Source organism: Hemitrygon akajei, chromosome 7, assembly GCF_048418815.1.
Source record: "Hemitrygon akajei chromosome 7, sHemAka1.3, whole genome shotgun sequence".
Lineage (NCBI taxonomy): Eukaryota > Metazoa > Chordata > Chondrichthyes > Myliobatiformes > Dasyatidae > Hemitrygon > Hemitrygon akajei.
The window spans coordinates 14,333,553-14,351,142 of NC_133130.1; the positions used below are offsets into that span (position 1 = coordinate 14,333,553).

The 17,590-nt window shown below is 43.3% G+C and overlaps 1 protein-coding gene across 3 annotated transcripts in view; it reads left to right on the forward strand.

The window, feature by feature from the left end:
• col12a1a (collagen, type XII, alpha 1a) overlaps positions 1 to 17,590 on the forward strand; it is a 367,155-nt gene that overhangs the window by 108,064 nt on the left and 241,501 nt on the right. For all 3 annotated transcript variants that reach the window (XM_073050421.1, XM_073050420.1, XM_073050422.1), the window contains 4 exons: positions 1,434 to 1,598; positions 4,415 to 4,561; positions 12,105 to 12,244; positions 15,505 to 15,634. In XM_073050421.1, the coding sequence (XP_072906522.1) occupies positions 1,434 to 1,598; positions 4,415 to 4,561; positions 12,105 to 12,244; positions 15,505 to 15,634 (582 nt within the window). The remainder of the gene's footprint in view (positions 1 to 1,433; positions 1,599 to 4,414; positions 4,562 to 12,104; positions 12,245 to 15,504; positions 15,635 to 17,590) is intronic.

The window sequence follows — 17,590 nt, forward strand, 5'->3', positions numbered from 1 at the left end:
ACTTAAATAAATGTGAACACATGAACAGACTCTGTCAAACTGGATTAACCCTAATCTAAATCACGGGACAACATACAATGACCATTTTTGGACTGTGGGCATAAGCTGGAGGACCCAGAGAAAACACACATGTTCCACGGGGAGGACTAACAGAACAGCACCGGAATTGAACTCCCTGAGCTATAATCGTGGCATGCTAACCATTACACATACTGCATTATGAAGGATTCCACCCACATTGCTCATGGACTGTTTGTCCCACTCCTATCGGTGAGGAGCCTAGGTAGCATCCACACCAGGACCAGCAGGCTCAGAAACAGTTACTTTCCCCAAGCAATATGGCTGATCAACACCTCCACCCAACTAACTCCACCCCTCCTACTTATCATTTCCTGTCAGAGTCACTTTACATACAAACACTCCTGTGCATAGTCACTTTATACAATCAATCAATATATATATTATCTTATGCATTTAATTTATTGTATTTTTTATTAATGTGGTTTTATCTTCTTGCATTTTTGTGCTGCTTTGTATCTGAAGTAACAATTATTTCATTCTCCTCTACACTTGTGTACTGGGAATGAAATGTGAAGTGCATAGTTGAAATTTTGAAGTCTGACAATACAACCAAGGAGTGGGTAGTTCCAATGGTTTTCTGTTGCCTCTATTTTGTTATATTTTAGTTGTATCTTCTCCAAGGTTGGATGCAACAATAAGGAATCTGATCATTTGAGATTGCTATTGAGTAACCAAAAAGATTGGTTGCTCAAAGTCAACTGAGCCCTGCTGTCTGTATGAGAGGCCAACCACTCCATTAGGTCAAGTCTTAATACGAAACTCTTATCAGAAGCCCAATTCCAAGTTTATGTCACCATTAAAGAGGAGAGAACCAATTAGACATTTAAGTCAATCAGACACTTTAATTGAAGATTGTCCATCACAGCTGATGATTGTGATGATGATTGATCATCACAACTGATGAGTGTGTTTGTTGACACATCATGCCAATTGATACTTATGATTAATCATCCACAAATAGTGGTTGTGATTGATAATTGATGATCAACAATTGGTGATTGTGGATCATGACTGATTATCAACAATATAGCCAGTTGTAATCAATTGGAGGAAATGTTGATTGTGAATAGATCCTATCCCCACCCTACCCTGCCCCGCCCCACCCCAATCTCCTGCATGAGACGCTTTGGGCATTACTGCAGCTCTTCTGCCAGTTCTATCCCCCATCTTGTGGTCACTCCATTTGGATGAGTTCCCCACTGAGTGTAGGTTTTAGATTGGGTGGGGAGGTTGGGATTGGATGATTTGGAATATAACCAAGAACTTTCTCTCCTGTTACTAACTTTATCTCCCAAGGAAATTGTCTTTGGTAACTAATCTGTTAAATTTCTTTTTCCCACTGTAATTCAAAGGCATGGCTCTCAACTACATTTTGCAAAACAACTTCAAGGACGACGCTGGCGCCCGGCCAAATGCACGCAAGATTGGCGTCCTCATCACTGACGGGAAATCGCAAGATGATGTCATTAGTCCTTCGGAGACGCTGCGTAACATTGGGGTGGAGCTCTATGCTGTTGGTAGGTTGATTTGGCAAGTGAAACTGAGCCATTGAGAAATTAGAAAAGGTATTGTAAATACATACTGGTTCGCTTTATTAGGTATAGGAGTGGGGCCCAATGTGGCCTTTCAATACCGTGGTCCATCTTCCTCAAGGTTTGATGTGTTTTACATTTAGAGATGCTCTTCTGCACACCAGTGCTGTAACATCTGGTTTTTTGAGTTACTCTTACCTTCCTGACAACTCGAACCAGTCTGATCATTCTCCCCTCATTAACAAGGCATTTTTACCCACAGAACTGCTGCTCACTGGATGTTTTTTTTTCTTTGCACCATCTCTGTAAATTCTAGAGACTATTTTGTGTGAAAATCCCAAGAAATCAGTTGTTCCTGAGATACTCAAACCACTCTGCCTAGATCCGACAATCATTCCATGGTCAAAGTCAGTTAGGTCCCATTTCTTTCCCATTCTGATATTTGATTTGAATAACAACTGAACCTCCTCCTCTTCTTCTATTTCCAGCAGTTTAGAGACAGCTAGGTGTATTACTGCCCTCTGCAGGATGTACAATTAATTATAGAATTTCATGAAACTCAAATTCTCAAATATAAACTAGTTGCACGCAGAAACAGAATAGTAAACTTTTCAATCAGATGGTGGTTCTCTTGGTGGCCAAACAAACATTTAATAGAAAAACAAAATATATTTAAGACTGAACCTGTGGCTGTGTGTTTTTATGCATTGAGCTGCTGCCACATGACTGGCTGATTAGATATTTGTGTTAATGAGCAGGTGTACCTAATAAAGTGGCCACTGAGTGTAGACTGGGTACTCAAGGAAATTGAGCCTTGCAGTTTGTATGAGTGGCCAACCATTCCATAAGGACAGCTATTAATGTGAAATTTTTGTCACAAGACCAATTCCAAATTAATGTAATCACGTAAGATTAGCAAATCTGTTAGAAATTTAAGTCTATTAGTTGTGACTTTTCATTCCCATTTTTGTAAAACTGAATACAAATTTCCTAATGGAGGAAAGTATAGAGTGGATGTCAGAGTTAAATCCTTTACATGGAGAGTAGTGGGTGCATGGAATGCCCTGTGAGGGGTTGGTGGTAGAGGCAGATACGTTAGGGACGTTTGAGAGGCTCTTTTGAATGATGATATCATCACATGGATGATATGAAAATGGAGGGCTATGCAGGAAGGAAGAGTTAGATTGATCTTAGAGTAGATTGAAAGGTCAGTAGACAATTGTGGGCCGAATGGCCTGCAGTCGGCCATAATATTAATTGGACATCCCTTTAGGATAGAGATGAGGAAGAATTTCTTTAACCAGAGGGCCGTGAATCTATGCAGTTCCTTGCTATAGACGGCTGTGGAGGCCAATTCATTGGGTATATTTAAAGCAGTGATTGTTAGGTTCCTGATTAGTCAATGCTTCAAAGGCTACAGGGAGAAGGCGGGAGAATGAGGATGGGGCTCACAGGGGAGATAAGTCAGCCATGAAGGAATGGTGGAGCAGAGTCGATGGGCCTCGGGGCCTAATTCTGCTCCTGTGGCTCATGCGTGTTGGAGTATGCTGAAGGAAATCAGTAGGTCAGGTTGCATCAGTGGAGGGAAATAAACAGTCAACCTTTTCACCCGAGACCTTTCGTCAGGATGCCTCGGTCAGAAATGTTGACTCTTCAAAGGAGATGCATGGAGCAATTTATTTTTTTTTTTTTTGCAGAGTCCCTGGAAAGTTCAAAATGTTGTGTTGGTAGAGGCAAATATAGAGGTTTTTTTTAGAAGATTCTTGGGTCAGAGAATGGAGGGATGTGGCTTTTTTTGTTGTTGAAGGGATTAGTTTAGTTTGCCATTAATTATTAGTGAAATAATTCAGCCACAACAAAATGTGCTTCAGGGCCTGCTGCTGTTCTTTACTGTTTTTCACTCTATGCAGGCAAATGGAGAGATATAATTGCAAGACACGGGGAGAGCTGGATTGGACAGAGCTGCAGGTTTTATAGAACTGAAAGATAATAGAGGAGTTCTTGGTGAGAAAGGACGATTCAAGTTTATTGCCAGTCAACCACACACATGTATACAGCTAAATGAAACATCGTTCCCCTAGGGCCAAGGTGCAAAACACAGAACATAGTCACACACAGCACACATCGTTACGATCCTGTGCGTACAGTCACAACAATTAATGAGCTAATTATTATTAATTGCTGCAAGTCCCCGATTGGCGTGACCTGGTTGGCATAAAGTGTGAGGTGCATGTATATGTGAGACAGTATAATGTTACCGACACTGTTATAATACAAAAAGCAGTCGTGTAAATATGTGGGACAGCAGCAATAAGAGATGGAAAGTGACCAGTGCAGGTTGAGAGTGTGTCTGAGTTGGTGGGAGGGGGAGGCAGAGTGTACACGTGTGCTGGGTGTTAAGAAGTTTGATATCTGGGGGAGCAAGCTGTTGCCCAGCCTGTAAGTTCTTGCACTGTGGTACCTTCTGCCTGATGGCAGGACGTCAAGGAGATTGTGGGAAGGATAATACTGGAAACACTGTGAATACAGCACTTTTGAGTAGGGGTGGGGTAGAGAGACCCTGATGACGCTTTAACTTGCCCTCAGGATCCAGAATCAGGTTTAATATCACTGGCATATGTTGTGAAATTTGTTGGCACGTTGCAGCAGTCTATTGCAATACGGATAATAAAAACGGTAAACAATATGTAATATGTGTATAATAAAAAGGTTACGTGGCAGCAGTCCATTGCAGGGTCTTGCCAATTGGTTGGATTTTCCGGTATATGCTGATTCTTGTCAATTCTGATGGTTTTTTTTAGGTATTAAGAATGCGGATGAAACCGAATTGAAACAGATCGCCTCCGACCCAGACAGCATTCACATGTACAACGTGGCTGATTTCTCCCTGCTGTCCGAAATCGTTGATGACCTCAGCATAAACCTTTGCAACAGCGTGAAAGGACCAAGTACGAAACACTCTTCAGTCTCTTCTTTAATTAGCACTGCACATTGGAGCAGTATCAAGGACGCCTATTAACAATGGGTCACTAGCTTAGCAGTTCAGGATCCGAATCGGGTCCAATGTCACTGGGATATGTCAAGAAACTTTTTGTGGCAGCAGAACATTGCAATCCATAATACTAATAAACTATAAATGGCCAGAAGTATATATATATATATATAACAGAAAATTAAATTAAATAAGCAATGCAAAAACAGAGGAAAATACTGATGTAGTGTTCATGGATTCAATGTCCATTCAGAAATCTGATGACGGAGGGGAAGAAGCTGTTCCTGAAATGTTGAATGTGTCCCCTCAGGCTCCTGTACCTCCTCCCTGATTGTAGCAATGAGAAAAGAGCACGTCATTCTCCTTCCTTGTCCTCATAACCATTAACACCCTTACTAATGAAGGACATATCAACCTCCTTTTTATATACCGAATGACTTGGCCCCCACAGCTGTCTGTGGCAATGAATTCCACAGATTCATCACCTAGCAGAAGAAATTCCTCCTCATCTCTTTCCAAAATGAATGCCCTTCTATTCTGAAACTCTGCATTCTAGCCCTAAAATTCCTCACTGTAGGAAACATTCTCTCCACATCCACTCTATCTAGGGTAGAGTGGATTCATTATTTTTCTAAACTGCAGTAAGTCCAGGCCCAGAGCCATCAAACACTTTTCATCTGTTAACCCTTCTATTCCTGAGATTCTCACAAACCTCCTTAGACCATCTCCAATGCCAGCACACCCTTTCTTAGATGGGGGATAAAAATGATTCACAATAGCCCAAGAACAGCCTGACCTCAGCCTTACATCCTTGTTTTTATATTCTAATCCTCTCAAAAATGAATGCTTACATTGCATTTGTTCTCCTTATCGTCGACTCAACCTGTAAGTTATCCTTTAGGGAATTCTGCACGAGGACTCCCAGATCTGTTTGCACCTCTGTCTGAGCTGTCCCATACCTGGCCTGATCCTCAAATGGTACTTGGACCCAGAGGCAAAGCTGCTGGACTTTACAGTGTTTGCTTTATTTCTGTCTGCAATGCTTTCATTTGCCATAGGACCCTCTGTTGGTTGGGATTGACCATTGCATCCTATCTGTCAATCTTAATGATATGTATGTACGATATGGAGAGCAAGCCGTTGCCCCTGCAGCAGGCTCCCCTCTCCATGCGGCGGAAGAATCCAAAGGAACGGCAGAGACCGATAGAGTGTGGCACTAGCGGCATCGCAAGGGTTGCCCGTCAACATTGAACTCAACGTAGCGCTGCCTTAGATACTCTAGCTTTGGGTTTTTCCTTGGGGTTTACTCCCGTGGCCTTTCCCATGACTTAGTGTGGCCACAAGGCAGCAGAGGTATGAAATGAGAGCTTTCCTCCTCCTACATGAGCTGCCAATCATGACTGATGAGCCTCATCTGGCTGGAGAGGCTGGTTTAAGCTGCCAGTAACCTGCTTTTGCCCCGTCTGTCAGTTGAAATGGTTCCATCAGGCTTGGTGGCTAAGCCCATTTGAAGACCAGGAGCTGGACTTGTTTATCAGAGGCTTTGAGATGTGCCCCATTTAATGGGTAATGGGCATATCACCACTAAACCCCACCTCTGGTTATGGCAACCTTATAGAACCCATTAGACTTAGATGTTGAGGAAATGCTATGTCCGTTTTTCAGAAACAGTAGTTGCACTGTCTTGTACTCTATTCCAACTGATACACCCATGAAAAAAGATCTATTTTGCATTTAGAACCTCCCTCAGCATTCTAGGCTGTTATCCATGTTGTGGCTGCATCTATCTGGCTTAGAATTCTTCTGCTGTAATCCCAGGAGAGGAGACTGCGATGGGAAAACAGTATCTTGTTACTTCACGTACTTTCCAAGAGCAGGATTTATAGTTTGTCTCAGGTTACCCAGCATTAAAACTGGTCTGCAGCCTGGACTCAATCAGTGGTCCCTGCATGACCGCAGACCGCTGCTTCCTCTGGGAAGGCCGGTGGGGGGGTGTGGAGGAGGACAGGAAAATAGTTAGTTGCCAGAACACACACCTGTGTTCTTCAAGTGGGGGCCATTTTGTTTTAACGAGAGCCAATTCATTGGCTTTCTGCTTTTTATAAATTTTTTGATTCTCAGCTCACAGCCTCTGCGGTCAGAATCTTTCCAAGCAGCATTTTCTAAATCGGAGAATTATGTGTTTCTGTGGCAATGGGAAACACGATGAATGCCCCACGTGAAATTTGACCACTTAGTTTCTGCCTCAGGACAAGGTGGATGTGTAGAGAATGCTTCCTCGTGTGGAAGGGTCACTATCAGGAAGGGGGTCACTTTATTATCAAATGTTCACAACTGTGGCAATGTGCTTCATAATAGGGGCTCGTGAGTTGGGGCAGCACAGTGGCATAGTGGTTAGCACAATGCGTTACAGCACCAGTGATGGGTTCAATTCCCGTCGCTGTCTGTAAGGAATTTGTACATTCTCCCTGTAATTGCATGGGTTTCCTCTAGGTGCTGCAGTTTCCTTCCACAATCCAAAGAACGTACTGGTTAGTGGGTTAATTGGTCCGTAAAGATTGTCCTGTGATTAGGCTGGAGTTCAATGGGAGTGTTCCTGGGTGGCACAGCTCATTGGGCCGGAAAAGCCTGTTCCACACTGTATTTCTAAATAGGTAAATAACTAGAAAGCACTACCCTCATTTGTCCATATCCCACTAAACCTTTTCTTATCCATGCACTGCACCTGTCCAAGTGTTTCATAAATGTTGCTGCTGCAGTCACCTCAACCACATCTTCTGGCGGCAAATTCAGTTTAGTGATCAACTTCTGGGTATTGGGAAATGAACCTGGTCAGGTGTCAGATCTCTCAGTGGGAGAGCATTTTTGGAGATAGTGATCATAATTCTATTTCCTTTACCATAGCATTGGAGAGAGATAGGAACAGACAGGTTAGAAAAGTGATTAATTGGAGTAAGGGGAATTATGAGGCTACCAGGCAGGAAATTGGAAGCTTAAATTGGGAACAGATGTCCTCGGAAAAGTATGGAAGAAATGTGGCAAATGTGCAAGAATATTTGGAGTTCGGCATAGGTACATTCCAAGGAGACAGGGAAGTTATGGTAGGGTACAGGAACTGTAGTGTACAAAGGCTGTAATAAATCTAGTCAAGAAGAAAAGAAAAGCTTACAAAAGTTCAGAGAGCTAGGTAATGTTAGGGATCTAGAAGATTATAAGGCTAACAGGAGGGAGCTTAAAAAGGAAATTAGGGGAGCCAGAAGGGGCCATGCGAAGGCCTTGGTGAGCAGGATTAAGGAAAACCCCAAAGCATTCTACAAATATGTGAAGAGCAGAAGGATAAGACGTGAAAGAATAGGACCTATCAAGTGTGACAGTGGAAAAGTGTGTATGGAACTTGAGGAAATAGCAGAGGTACTTAATGAATACTTCAGTATTCACTATGGGAAAGGATCTTGGTAATTGTAGTGATGACTTGCAGTGGACTGAAAAGCTTGAGCATGTAGATATTAAGAAAGAGGATGTGCTGGAGCTTTTGAAAAGCATCAAGTTGGATAAGTCACTGGGACCGGATGAGATGTACCCCAAGCTACTGTGGGAGGTGAGGGAGGAGATTGCTGAGCCTCTGGCAACGATCTTTGCATCATCAATGGGGACGGGAGAGGTTCCGGAGGATTGGAGGGTTGTGGATGTTGTTCCTTCTTTCAAGAAAGGGAGTAGAGATAGCCCAGGAAAGTATAGACCTGTGAGTCTTATTTCAGTGGTTGGTAAGTTGATAGAGAAGATCCTGAGAGGCAGTATTTATGAACATTTGGAGAAGTATAATATGATTTGGAATAGTCAGCATGGCTTTGTCAAAGGTAGGTCGTGCCTTATGAGCCTGATTGAATTTTTTTTGAGGATGTGACTAAACACATTGATGAAGAAAGAACAGTAGATGTAGTGTATATGGATTTCAGCAAGGCATTTGATAAGGTACCCCTTGCAAGGTTTATTGAGAAAGTATGGAGGCTGGGATCCAAGGGGGCATTGCTTTGTGGATCCAGAATTGGCTTTCCCACAGAAGGCAAAGAGTGGTTGTAGACGGGTCATATTCTGCATGGAGGTCAGTGACCAGTGGTGTGTCTCAGGGATCTGTTCTGGGACCCTTACTCTTTGTGATTGTTATAAATGATCTGGATGAGGAAGTGGAGGGATAGGTTAGTAAGTTTGCTGATGACACAAAGGTTGAAGGTGTGGATAGTGTGGAGGGCTGTCAGAGGTTACAGCAGGACATTGATAGGATGCAAAGCTGGGCTGAGAAGTGGCAGATGGAGTTCAACCCAGATAAGTGTGAAGTGGTTCATTTTGGTAGGTCAAATATGATGGCAGAATATAGTATTAATGGTAAGACTCTTGGCAGTGTGGAGGATCAGAGGGATCTTGGGGTCCGAGTCCATGGGATGCTAAAAGTAGCTGCACAGTTTGACTATATGGTTAAGAAGGCATATGGTGTATTGTCCTTCATTAATCGTGGAATTGAACTTAGGAGCCGAGAGGTAATGTTGCAGCTATATCGGACCCTGGTCAGACCCCACTTGGAGTACTGTGCTCAGTTCTGGTCATCTCACTACAGGAAGGATGTGGAAACCATAGAAAGGGTGCAGAGGAGATTTATAAGGATGTTGACTGGATTGGGGAGCATGACTTATGAAAACAAGTTGAGCGAACACGGCCTTTTCTCCTTGCAGTGATGGAGGATGAGAGGTGACCTGATAGAGGTGTATAAGATGATGAGAGGCATTGATCGTGTGGATAGTCAGAGGCTTTTTCCCAGGGCTGAAATGGTTGTCACAAGATGACAGGTTTAAGGTGCTGGGGAGTAGGTACAAAGGGGATGTCGGGGTAAGCTTTTTAATCAGAGTGGTGAATGTGTGGAATGGGCTGCTGGCAACAGTGGTGGAGGCAGGGGTCTTTTAAGAGACTTTTGGATAGGTACATGAAGCTTAGAAAAATAGATGGCTATGGGGAAGACTAGTAATTTCTAAGGTAGGGACATGTCCAGCACAACTTTGTGGGCTGAAGGGCCCGTATTGTGCTGTAGGTTTTCTATTTTTTTTTCTGTGTTTTTTATTCTATGTAATGGCACCCTACATTCTCCTATGCTGCATTCAATAAAATCCCAACTGCTTAGCAACTCAATCACTTAAGACCAGCAACAGCCTTGTAAATCTGCTCTGCACTCTTTCCAGTTCAATGGAGTCTTCCCTATGGCAGGGCAAACAAAAATGAACCTCAGGTGTGACCTCTTCAACATCTTGTACAACTGCAACATAATGCTCCAACTTTTAGAACATAGAACACTACAGCACAGTACAGGCCCTTCAGCCCTCTGTGTTGTGCTGACCCACATAATCCTTAAAAAAAAGTACTAAACCCAAACTACCCCATAACCCCCCATTTTTCTTTCATCCATGTGCCTGTCCAAGAGGCTCTTAAATACTCCTAATGTTTTAGCCTCTACCACCATCCCTGGCAAGTCATTCCAGGCACTCACAACCCTCTGTTTAAAAAAAAACTTACCCCTGATGTTTTCCCTAAACTTCCCTCCCTTAATTTTGTACATATGCCCTCTGGTGTTTGCTGTTGGTGCCCTGGGAAACAGGTACTGACTATCCACCATATCTATGCCTCTCATAATCTTGTAGACCTCTATCAAGTCCCCTCTCATTCTTCGACACTCCAAAGAGAAAAGTCCCAGCTCTGCTAACCTTGCTTCATATGACTTGGTCTCCAAACCAGGCAACATCCTGGTAAATCTCCTCTGCACCCTCACCATAGCTTCCACATCCTTCCTGTAATGAGGTGACCAGAATTGAACACAATACTCTAAGTGCGGTCTCTTTGTACTCAATGAATTAAACATAATTTAATATTTTAAACTAATTGACTCTCCGCTCCCCTCAAAAAATTATGAAGTGTACAGATAGAGAATGGATACAGATTTTTTTCCCCCTCTGGTTGGTAAGACTAGAACTAGAGGTTGTAGGTTGAAGGTGAAAGGTGAAATGTTCAAGGGGAACCTGAGGGGGGACTAATTCACTCTGAAGGTGGTGACAATTTGGAATGTATGAGCTGCCAAAGAAATGGTAGATGCAATTGTAACATTTACGAGAAGTTTGGATAAGTACATGGATGGGAGGGGTATGGCGAGTTATGGTCTGGATGTAGGTTGAGGGGACTAGGCTGGAAAATAGGCCAGCACAGTTTGAACGGGCCAAAAGGCCTGTTTCTGTACCGTAGTTTTCTAGGACTATGAGAAATAATGCAAGGGTGACTGAGAATTTGTGTTAAGTGGTTTGTAAAATGCTAGAGGTGAGCACTGAGAATTTCCCCTGATGTGATGTCTGGAATGACCTATTACGAGGTTTTGAGACATAACCTGCAAAAGTCAAGTGAGAAATATTTAAAGATCTGTCCTATTATGTAGCCATAACCCTTAAATATTATTTTGATCAAAATTATCCATTTAAAAGTATCTAGGGAATTTAACACCGAGCCCTGAGACACCAAACCAAGGTCATTTGATTCCAAACGATTGGTTTATTGCTCATTACAAAATGTCCCTCTGGTGCTTCCCAAGTCCTGCTCCAACCCCTCTCGCTTCCCACTCTAAGTCCACAATAGGGAATCGGATTAGAATCATATATGTCATGAAATTTGTGTTGTTATTTTATCTCCAGTGCAATACATAAAATTACTACAGTACTGTGCAAAAGTCTTGGGTACCCTTGATACATGTGCATAAGGCTTTTGCATGCTACTGAATGTGTGGGAAGCGCTTTGGAAAAACTTTCCAAGCATCCATGATTCTTGGAATGATTCCTCATCGGGGGGGGGGGAGTGGGAGAACAAGAGGCAGATAGAAACAAGAGTGACATTCCAGAGTGGTCAGTTCATACGTCTTGAGCTGTGTCTTCCTCTGTGCTCAGAGTAAAGTCTACAGAGTGTGGTGGACACGACCCAGTACATGATAGGCAAAGCCCTCCTCACCACTGAGCACATTAACAGGGAGAGCTGCTGCCACAAGGAAGCAGCATCCATCATCAAAGACCTCCATCATCCAGGCCCTGCTCTCTTCTCACTACCACCATTGGGCAGGAGGTGTAGGAGCCTTGGGTCTCACACCATCAGGTTCAGGAACAGTTATTATTCCTCATCCATCAGGCTCCTGATCCAGCATGGATAATTTCACTCATCTCCCTGACTCTACAACCTACTGACACACTTACAAGGACTCTACAACTTCTACATATCATCAGTATTTTTTTTTTGGACAATTTGTTTTCTTTGGCAGATACGTTGTGTGTCAATTTTTCTTTATATATAGTCTTTCCCAAATTCTGTTGTATTTCTTTATTTCCTGTGGATGCCTGCAAGAAAGTGAATCTCAGGGTAATATGTGGTGATGTATCAGTACTTGGATAATAAATTTACGATGATCTTTGACTTTGTTGCTGTAGCTGGAGTGGATCCTCCAAGAAACCTAGTGACCTCTGAGGCCACCCATAACTCCTTCCGTGTGACGTGGGAGCACTCGGACTCGAGCGTGGATCGGTACAGAGTGGAGTACCATCCTGTGGGCGGAAGCAGGACAGAAGAGGTGAGTGGCTTCCTTCTGTCTCCATTGTGTGGGCTTCTTGGCATCATGATTAGCTTGCCTAAGAAGTAACTAGAGGCAGGGTGTCATTGATCTAAAGAATCCCACCAAAGTACGAAGCAAACTTAATCTGATTTCATGTTGTTGAAAAGAAAAGACCTACTAGATGTAACTGTGTTTCTGTCTTTATTTTGGGAGGCTTGTATGTGACTCCAGATCTACATTCAAGTCGCTGTCTAAAATAGCCCATCAACTTCCCAAATCTTAACCTGCATTATAGTATAATAATGGAACTACACTTGGTGGTTACTGTATTAAACACCTCCTGTACCTAACAAAGTGGCCACTGAGTGTACGTTCATGGTCTTCTGCTGCTGTAGCCCATCCACTTCAAGGTTCAATGTGTTGAGATGTTCTTCTGCACATCACTGTTGTAACACGTAGTTATTTGAGTTACTGTCACCTTCCTGCCAGCTTGAACCAGTCTGGCCAGTCTCCTCTGAGCTCTCTCATTAACAAGGCACTTTCACATACAGAACTGCCATCCACTGGATTTTTTTTTGTTCTTCACACCACTTTGACTCTGAGTGTGAAAATCCCAGGAGATCAGCAGTTTCTGTGATACTCGAACCACCCCGTCAATGGTCAAAATCACTTAGAATGGGAAAGAGATGCGATCTAATATTTGGTCTGAACAACAACTGAACCTCATCTGCATGCTTTTATCCATTGAATTGCTGTCACATGATTGGCTGATTAGATATTTGCATAAGTGTGCTGATATAGCTAATAAATTGGCCACTGTGTGTAGAACAGTATAGCATAAGAACAGGCCCTTCGGCCCATCGAACTGTGCCAAACTAATTTAATTAACAATTAAACACCCTCCTGCCTACACTATGTTGGTTATCCTTACATTCCCTGCATATTTATGAGCCTCTCTCATACTTAGCTGTAGCACCACTCCTGGCAGGACGTTCCAGATACCCACTGCTCTGTGTAAAGTAACTAGGCCCACACGATACACTGCTTTTCTTTTTATCCGTCAAGGTGGATTATCTCCCAGATTATTTTTTTGTGATACAACGTGGAGTAGGCCTTTCCGGCCCTTTGAATCACGCTGCCCCAGTAACCCCCGACAGCCCCAAGTTTAACCCTAAACTAATCACTGAACAATTTTCAATTAACTTACCCGGTGTGTTTTTTGGACTGTGGGAGGAAACCGGAGCTACTGGGGAGAATCCACGCAAGCCTCAGGGAAGACATACAGACTCCTCATAGACAGTGCCGGAATTTAACTGGGAACTCCAACGCCCCAATCTGTAAGAGTTGTGCTACTGTGGTGTCCTTCATGTCCACTCAGTCTGTCTACACACCTTTGCAGATGTTTTGGCTCCCCGTCACAACTTAAGGTCCCATCAGCCCTGTGTGCTGCCTGAGACCTACCAAACACAATCTACGTGTGACAATAAGCCAATAGCACTCACTGTTAAGAAGATTAAAAATAAATCCTGAAAGCAGGTACACCAGGTTCAAGGGCAGTTTCTACCCCTCTCTTATTAGAGAGTAGAACAGACCTCTTTTACGTTAAGATGGTCTCTAGGGTTCCTAATCTACCTCATGTATACCAACTGGTAAAACCCAAATCATTACAGTTTAGAAACACTATTGATTACTTTGAGTACTTTGCACTAAAATCGACTTCCTTTTTATCTACTTGTTTTTTCTTTTTAAAAAATTGTGCATTTGTTTTTCTCATAAATGCTGCTTACCTGATGCTACGTGCCTGGGATGCTGTGGCAAGTAAGTTTTTCATTGCACCTATGACATGCGGTCCGACGAACACCTCATAAAGCCTCAGCATTACACTCCTGGTTTTATGCCCTGGTCCTCTGGAAATGCTAATTAAATAAATGAATCTTCAGCGGTTGATTTTACATTAGGTCATTGGTAATGGATACACCAGACATTTGTCTCAAATTTCATTGAAGTCATTCAAATGGTTTCTTAACAAGCTGCACACTCTGTTGAAGAGGTGTATTGGCTATCTACATTCTACTGGTAAAAGTGTTTTGAGTGGCGGTGGGGTGGGAGGAGGATGAATTATACCCTGTCTATGCATTATTCAGTTCCTTTAGGACTATTATTTCTACAGTACATCTGTTAAGCAACCTTCCTATCATCTCCCCCTGGGTCCCCTCCCCCTTCCCTTTCTCCGATCGCCCGCTCTCCTCTCCTATCAGATTCCTCCACCTCCACTTAGCTGGCTTCACCTATCACTTTCTAGCTTGTTCTCCTTCCCCTCCCCCTGCCTTTTATATTCTAGCATCTTCCCCTTTCCTTTCCAGCGCTGGTGAAGGGTCTCCGCCTGAGACGTCAACTCTTTATTTCCTTCCATACATGCTGTCTAACCTGTTGAGTTCTTCCAGTATTTTGTGTCTGTTAATCTTATTTAGATGTGGCCACGTTCAACATTCGCTTGTAGATTGTGTTTTATAGGATTGCTTTTATATTTATTATGTTTTTTATTGTGTGCTTTTTTTTGCTGCATTGGACCCACAAAAGAACTTTTGTTCTCTTTTACTCTTGTGTACTGAAGACTGACAATAATCAGTCTGAATCTTGAATTTTGAACCACCACCTATGTGAAGAAAATCTCTCTTGGATTCCCTCAAAAGCTCCCATTTCGCACCTTCTACTACGCACCCTTCTTTTCCTCAGAACCTACTCCACTCCGGGTAAAACAAGCTCAGCCTGTCCAGTGTCTCTTTATAACTGTAATGTCCTGCTGTATGCAGCCTTGTGGTGAACCTTCTCTGCAACCTCACCAGTGCAACCTCATCTTGATTTATGTGGCGACCAGGGCTGTGCACTACGCTCCAGTGTCTGGTTTAGTTTCAGACTCCCATTCAGGTTCATTTATCACATAAACATGGAAGCATACAGTGAAAAGTGTCACCTGATAACAACAGCAAAACAAGCCCCTTTCCTCCGTCCCAACCACCCCCATGCACACATGGACATGAACAGTCCTCCAGACCTCCTAGTGATAACGTTGTGGACAAGTCGATGTACAGTATATAAGCTAATCTTGTGTGTTTGCTAAGTGTTTATTGTTATTTATGCTGGTTGTGATTTGTGCTCAATCAGATCGGGAGTAACAATCACTTCGTTCTCCTTTACTCTCGTGCACCGAAGAATGGCAATAAACTATCTTCAGCCATGAATCTTGATACTATAATTGTGCCGACGTGCTGTTGCAGGTTCTTGTAAGTGGGAGAACAAGGACTGCGGTGCTGACGAACCTGCAACCTAACACGGAGTATGTGGTTAGAGTGTACGGACTGCTGGAGGGTGAAATCAGCGAACCACTGGAAGGGGTGGAAACCACTCGTGAGTCACCTACTCTCTTCTTTCTTGTACAGAAACATAGTCATACAGCACAGAAACAGGCCCTTCGGCCCTACTTCTCCATACTGACTGTGTTCCCAGAGAGCCGACCCATTTAATCACGTCTGACCCACAGCACCCTCAACCCCTCTTGTCCACATAACGAGTGCTTCTTCAACGATTGGGGGCACCACGACAGTGTAGCGGTTGGCACGATGCTGTTACAGCTCAGAGTGCTAGGGTTCAGAGTTCAATTCCAGCATCCTCTGTACAAATTTGTACATTCCTTCCCGTGTGAATGTGGGTTTCCTCCGGGTGCCTCGGTCTGCTCCCACAGCCCAAAGATGCAGTGGTTGTTAGGTTAATTGGTCATTGTGACCAGTTCTGATTCTGGTCAGAATAAGAATCAGAATTAGGTTTAATATCACCAGCATATGTTGTGAAACTTATTAATTTTGTGGCAGCTGTACAATGCAATACATAATAATAGAGAAAAAAATGGAATTACAATAGGTATATGTATGTATATATTAAATAGTTAAATAAGTAGTGCAAAGATTAAAAATAAAAAATGTAGTGTAGTGGTGTTCATGGGTTCAATGTCCATTCAGAAATCAGATGGCAGAGGGGAAGTAGCTGTTCCAGAATTAAGTGTGTGGCTTCAGGCTCCTGTATCTCCTCCCTCATGGCAGCAATGAAAACAAGGCATGACGTGGGTGATGGGGGTCCTTAATGATGGATGCCAGCTTTTTGAAGCATTGCTCCTTGAAGATGTCCTGGATACTATGTGGGCTAGTGCCCCTGATGGAGCTGACTAAGTTTCCCTCTCTCTGCAGCTTGATTCGATCCTGCGCAGTGCCCCCACCCCCAATACCAGATGGTGATGCAGCCAGTTTGAATGTTTTGCATGGTACATCTGTAGAAATTTGTGTGTGTCTTTGGTGGCATACAAGATCTCCTCAAACTCCCGTGATTAGGCAAGAGTTAAATCGGTGGGTCGCTGGGTGGTGCAGCTTGTTTGGCCAGAAGGGCCTGTCCTGCAACAATATAAAGACAGCTAGCTCAACCACTTCCTCTGGCAATTTGGTCCATGTACCCCCCCCCCCCACCCCCCCCAACACCACCATCTGCTTTTTCAAACAAAAAAGGAAAAAAAGATTGCTTCACATTTCATTCATTGATTGTAATTTATTTTTCATATGTAACATACCATAAAGTACAGCCAGAACAACCTGAGGATGTGCTGTGAGGGAAATTAACTGTTGCATGCCTACAATGCTCAGCAGAACAACACGGAACACAACTAGTGACTCAATAATAAGAGCAAAAGAAGCCCCCTGTTCCTCCCCCCGCCACCCACCTACATGCATACTTGGTCCTCCACCCCAGGACAGGCTGTCTGTGGCCTCAGGCTCTGACCCACACTTGGCCTCCAGCTCCTTTTAAATCTTTCTGCTCTCCCCCTAAACCTATGTGTTCAAGTTTTAGACTTCATTCCCTCGAAGAAAGAAAAACTGTCACCATCCACCTTAAGCACAGGAGATTCTGCAGATGTTTGAAACCCAGAGTTACACACACACGATGCTGGTGGGGAGGGTTGGGTCAGGAAGTTGGGCAGCATCTATAGAATGAATAAACAGTCCATATTTCGGACCTAGACATTTTTTGTGCATGTTACCCTCCACCTTATCTAAGCCTGTGCTAATTTAAAATTCTTTGCTAAGGTTGTCCCTCATTCTCCTGTGTTTCAAGGGGGGAAAAAAGGTCCTGATCTGACCAACCTCTCCCTTTCGCTCAGCCCCACTAGGCCTGGCAACATTCTTTATCGTGACTGTGAGTTCATGGATCAACAGACCAGTATCACTCCTTGTACCTGTTGGGTGACTCATGGCGTCTCTTCAGTTTATTCCGGAGAGATTATATTTTTTTAAATATATTTATTGTAACTGAAGACCATAA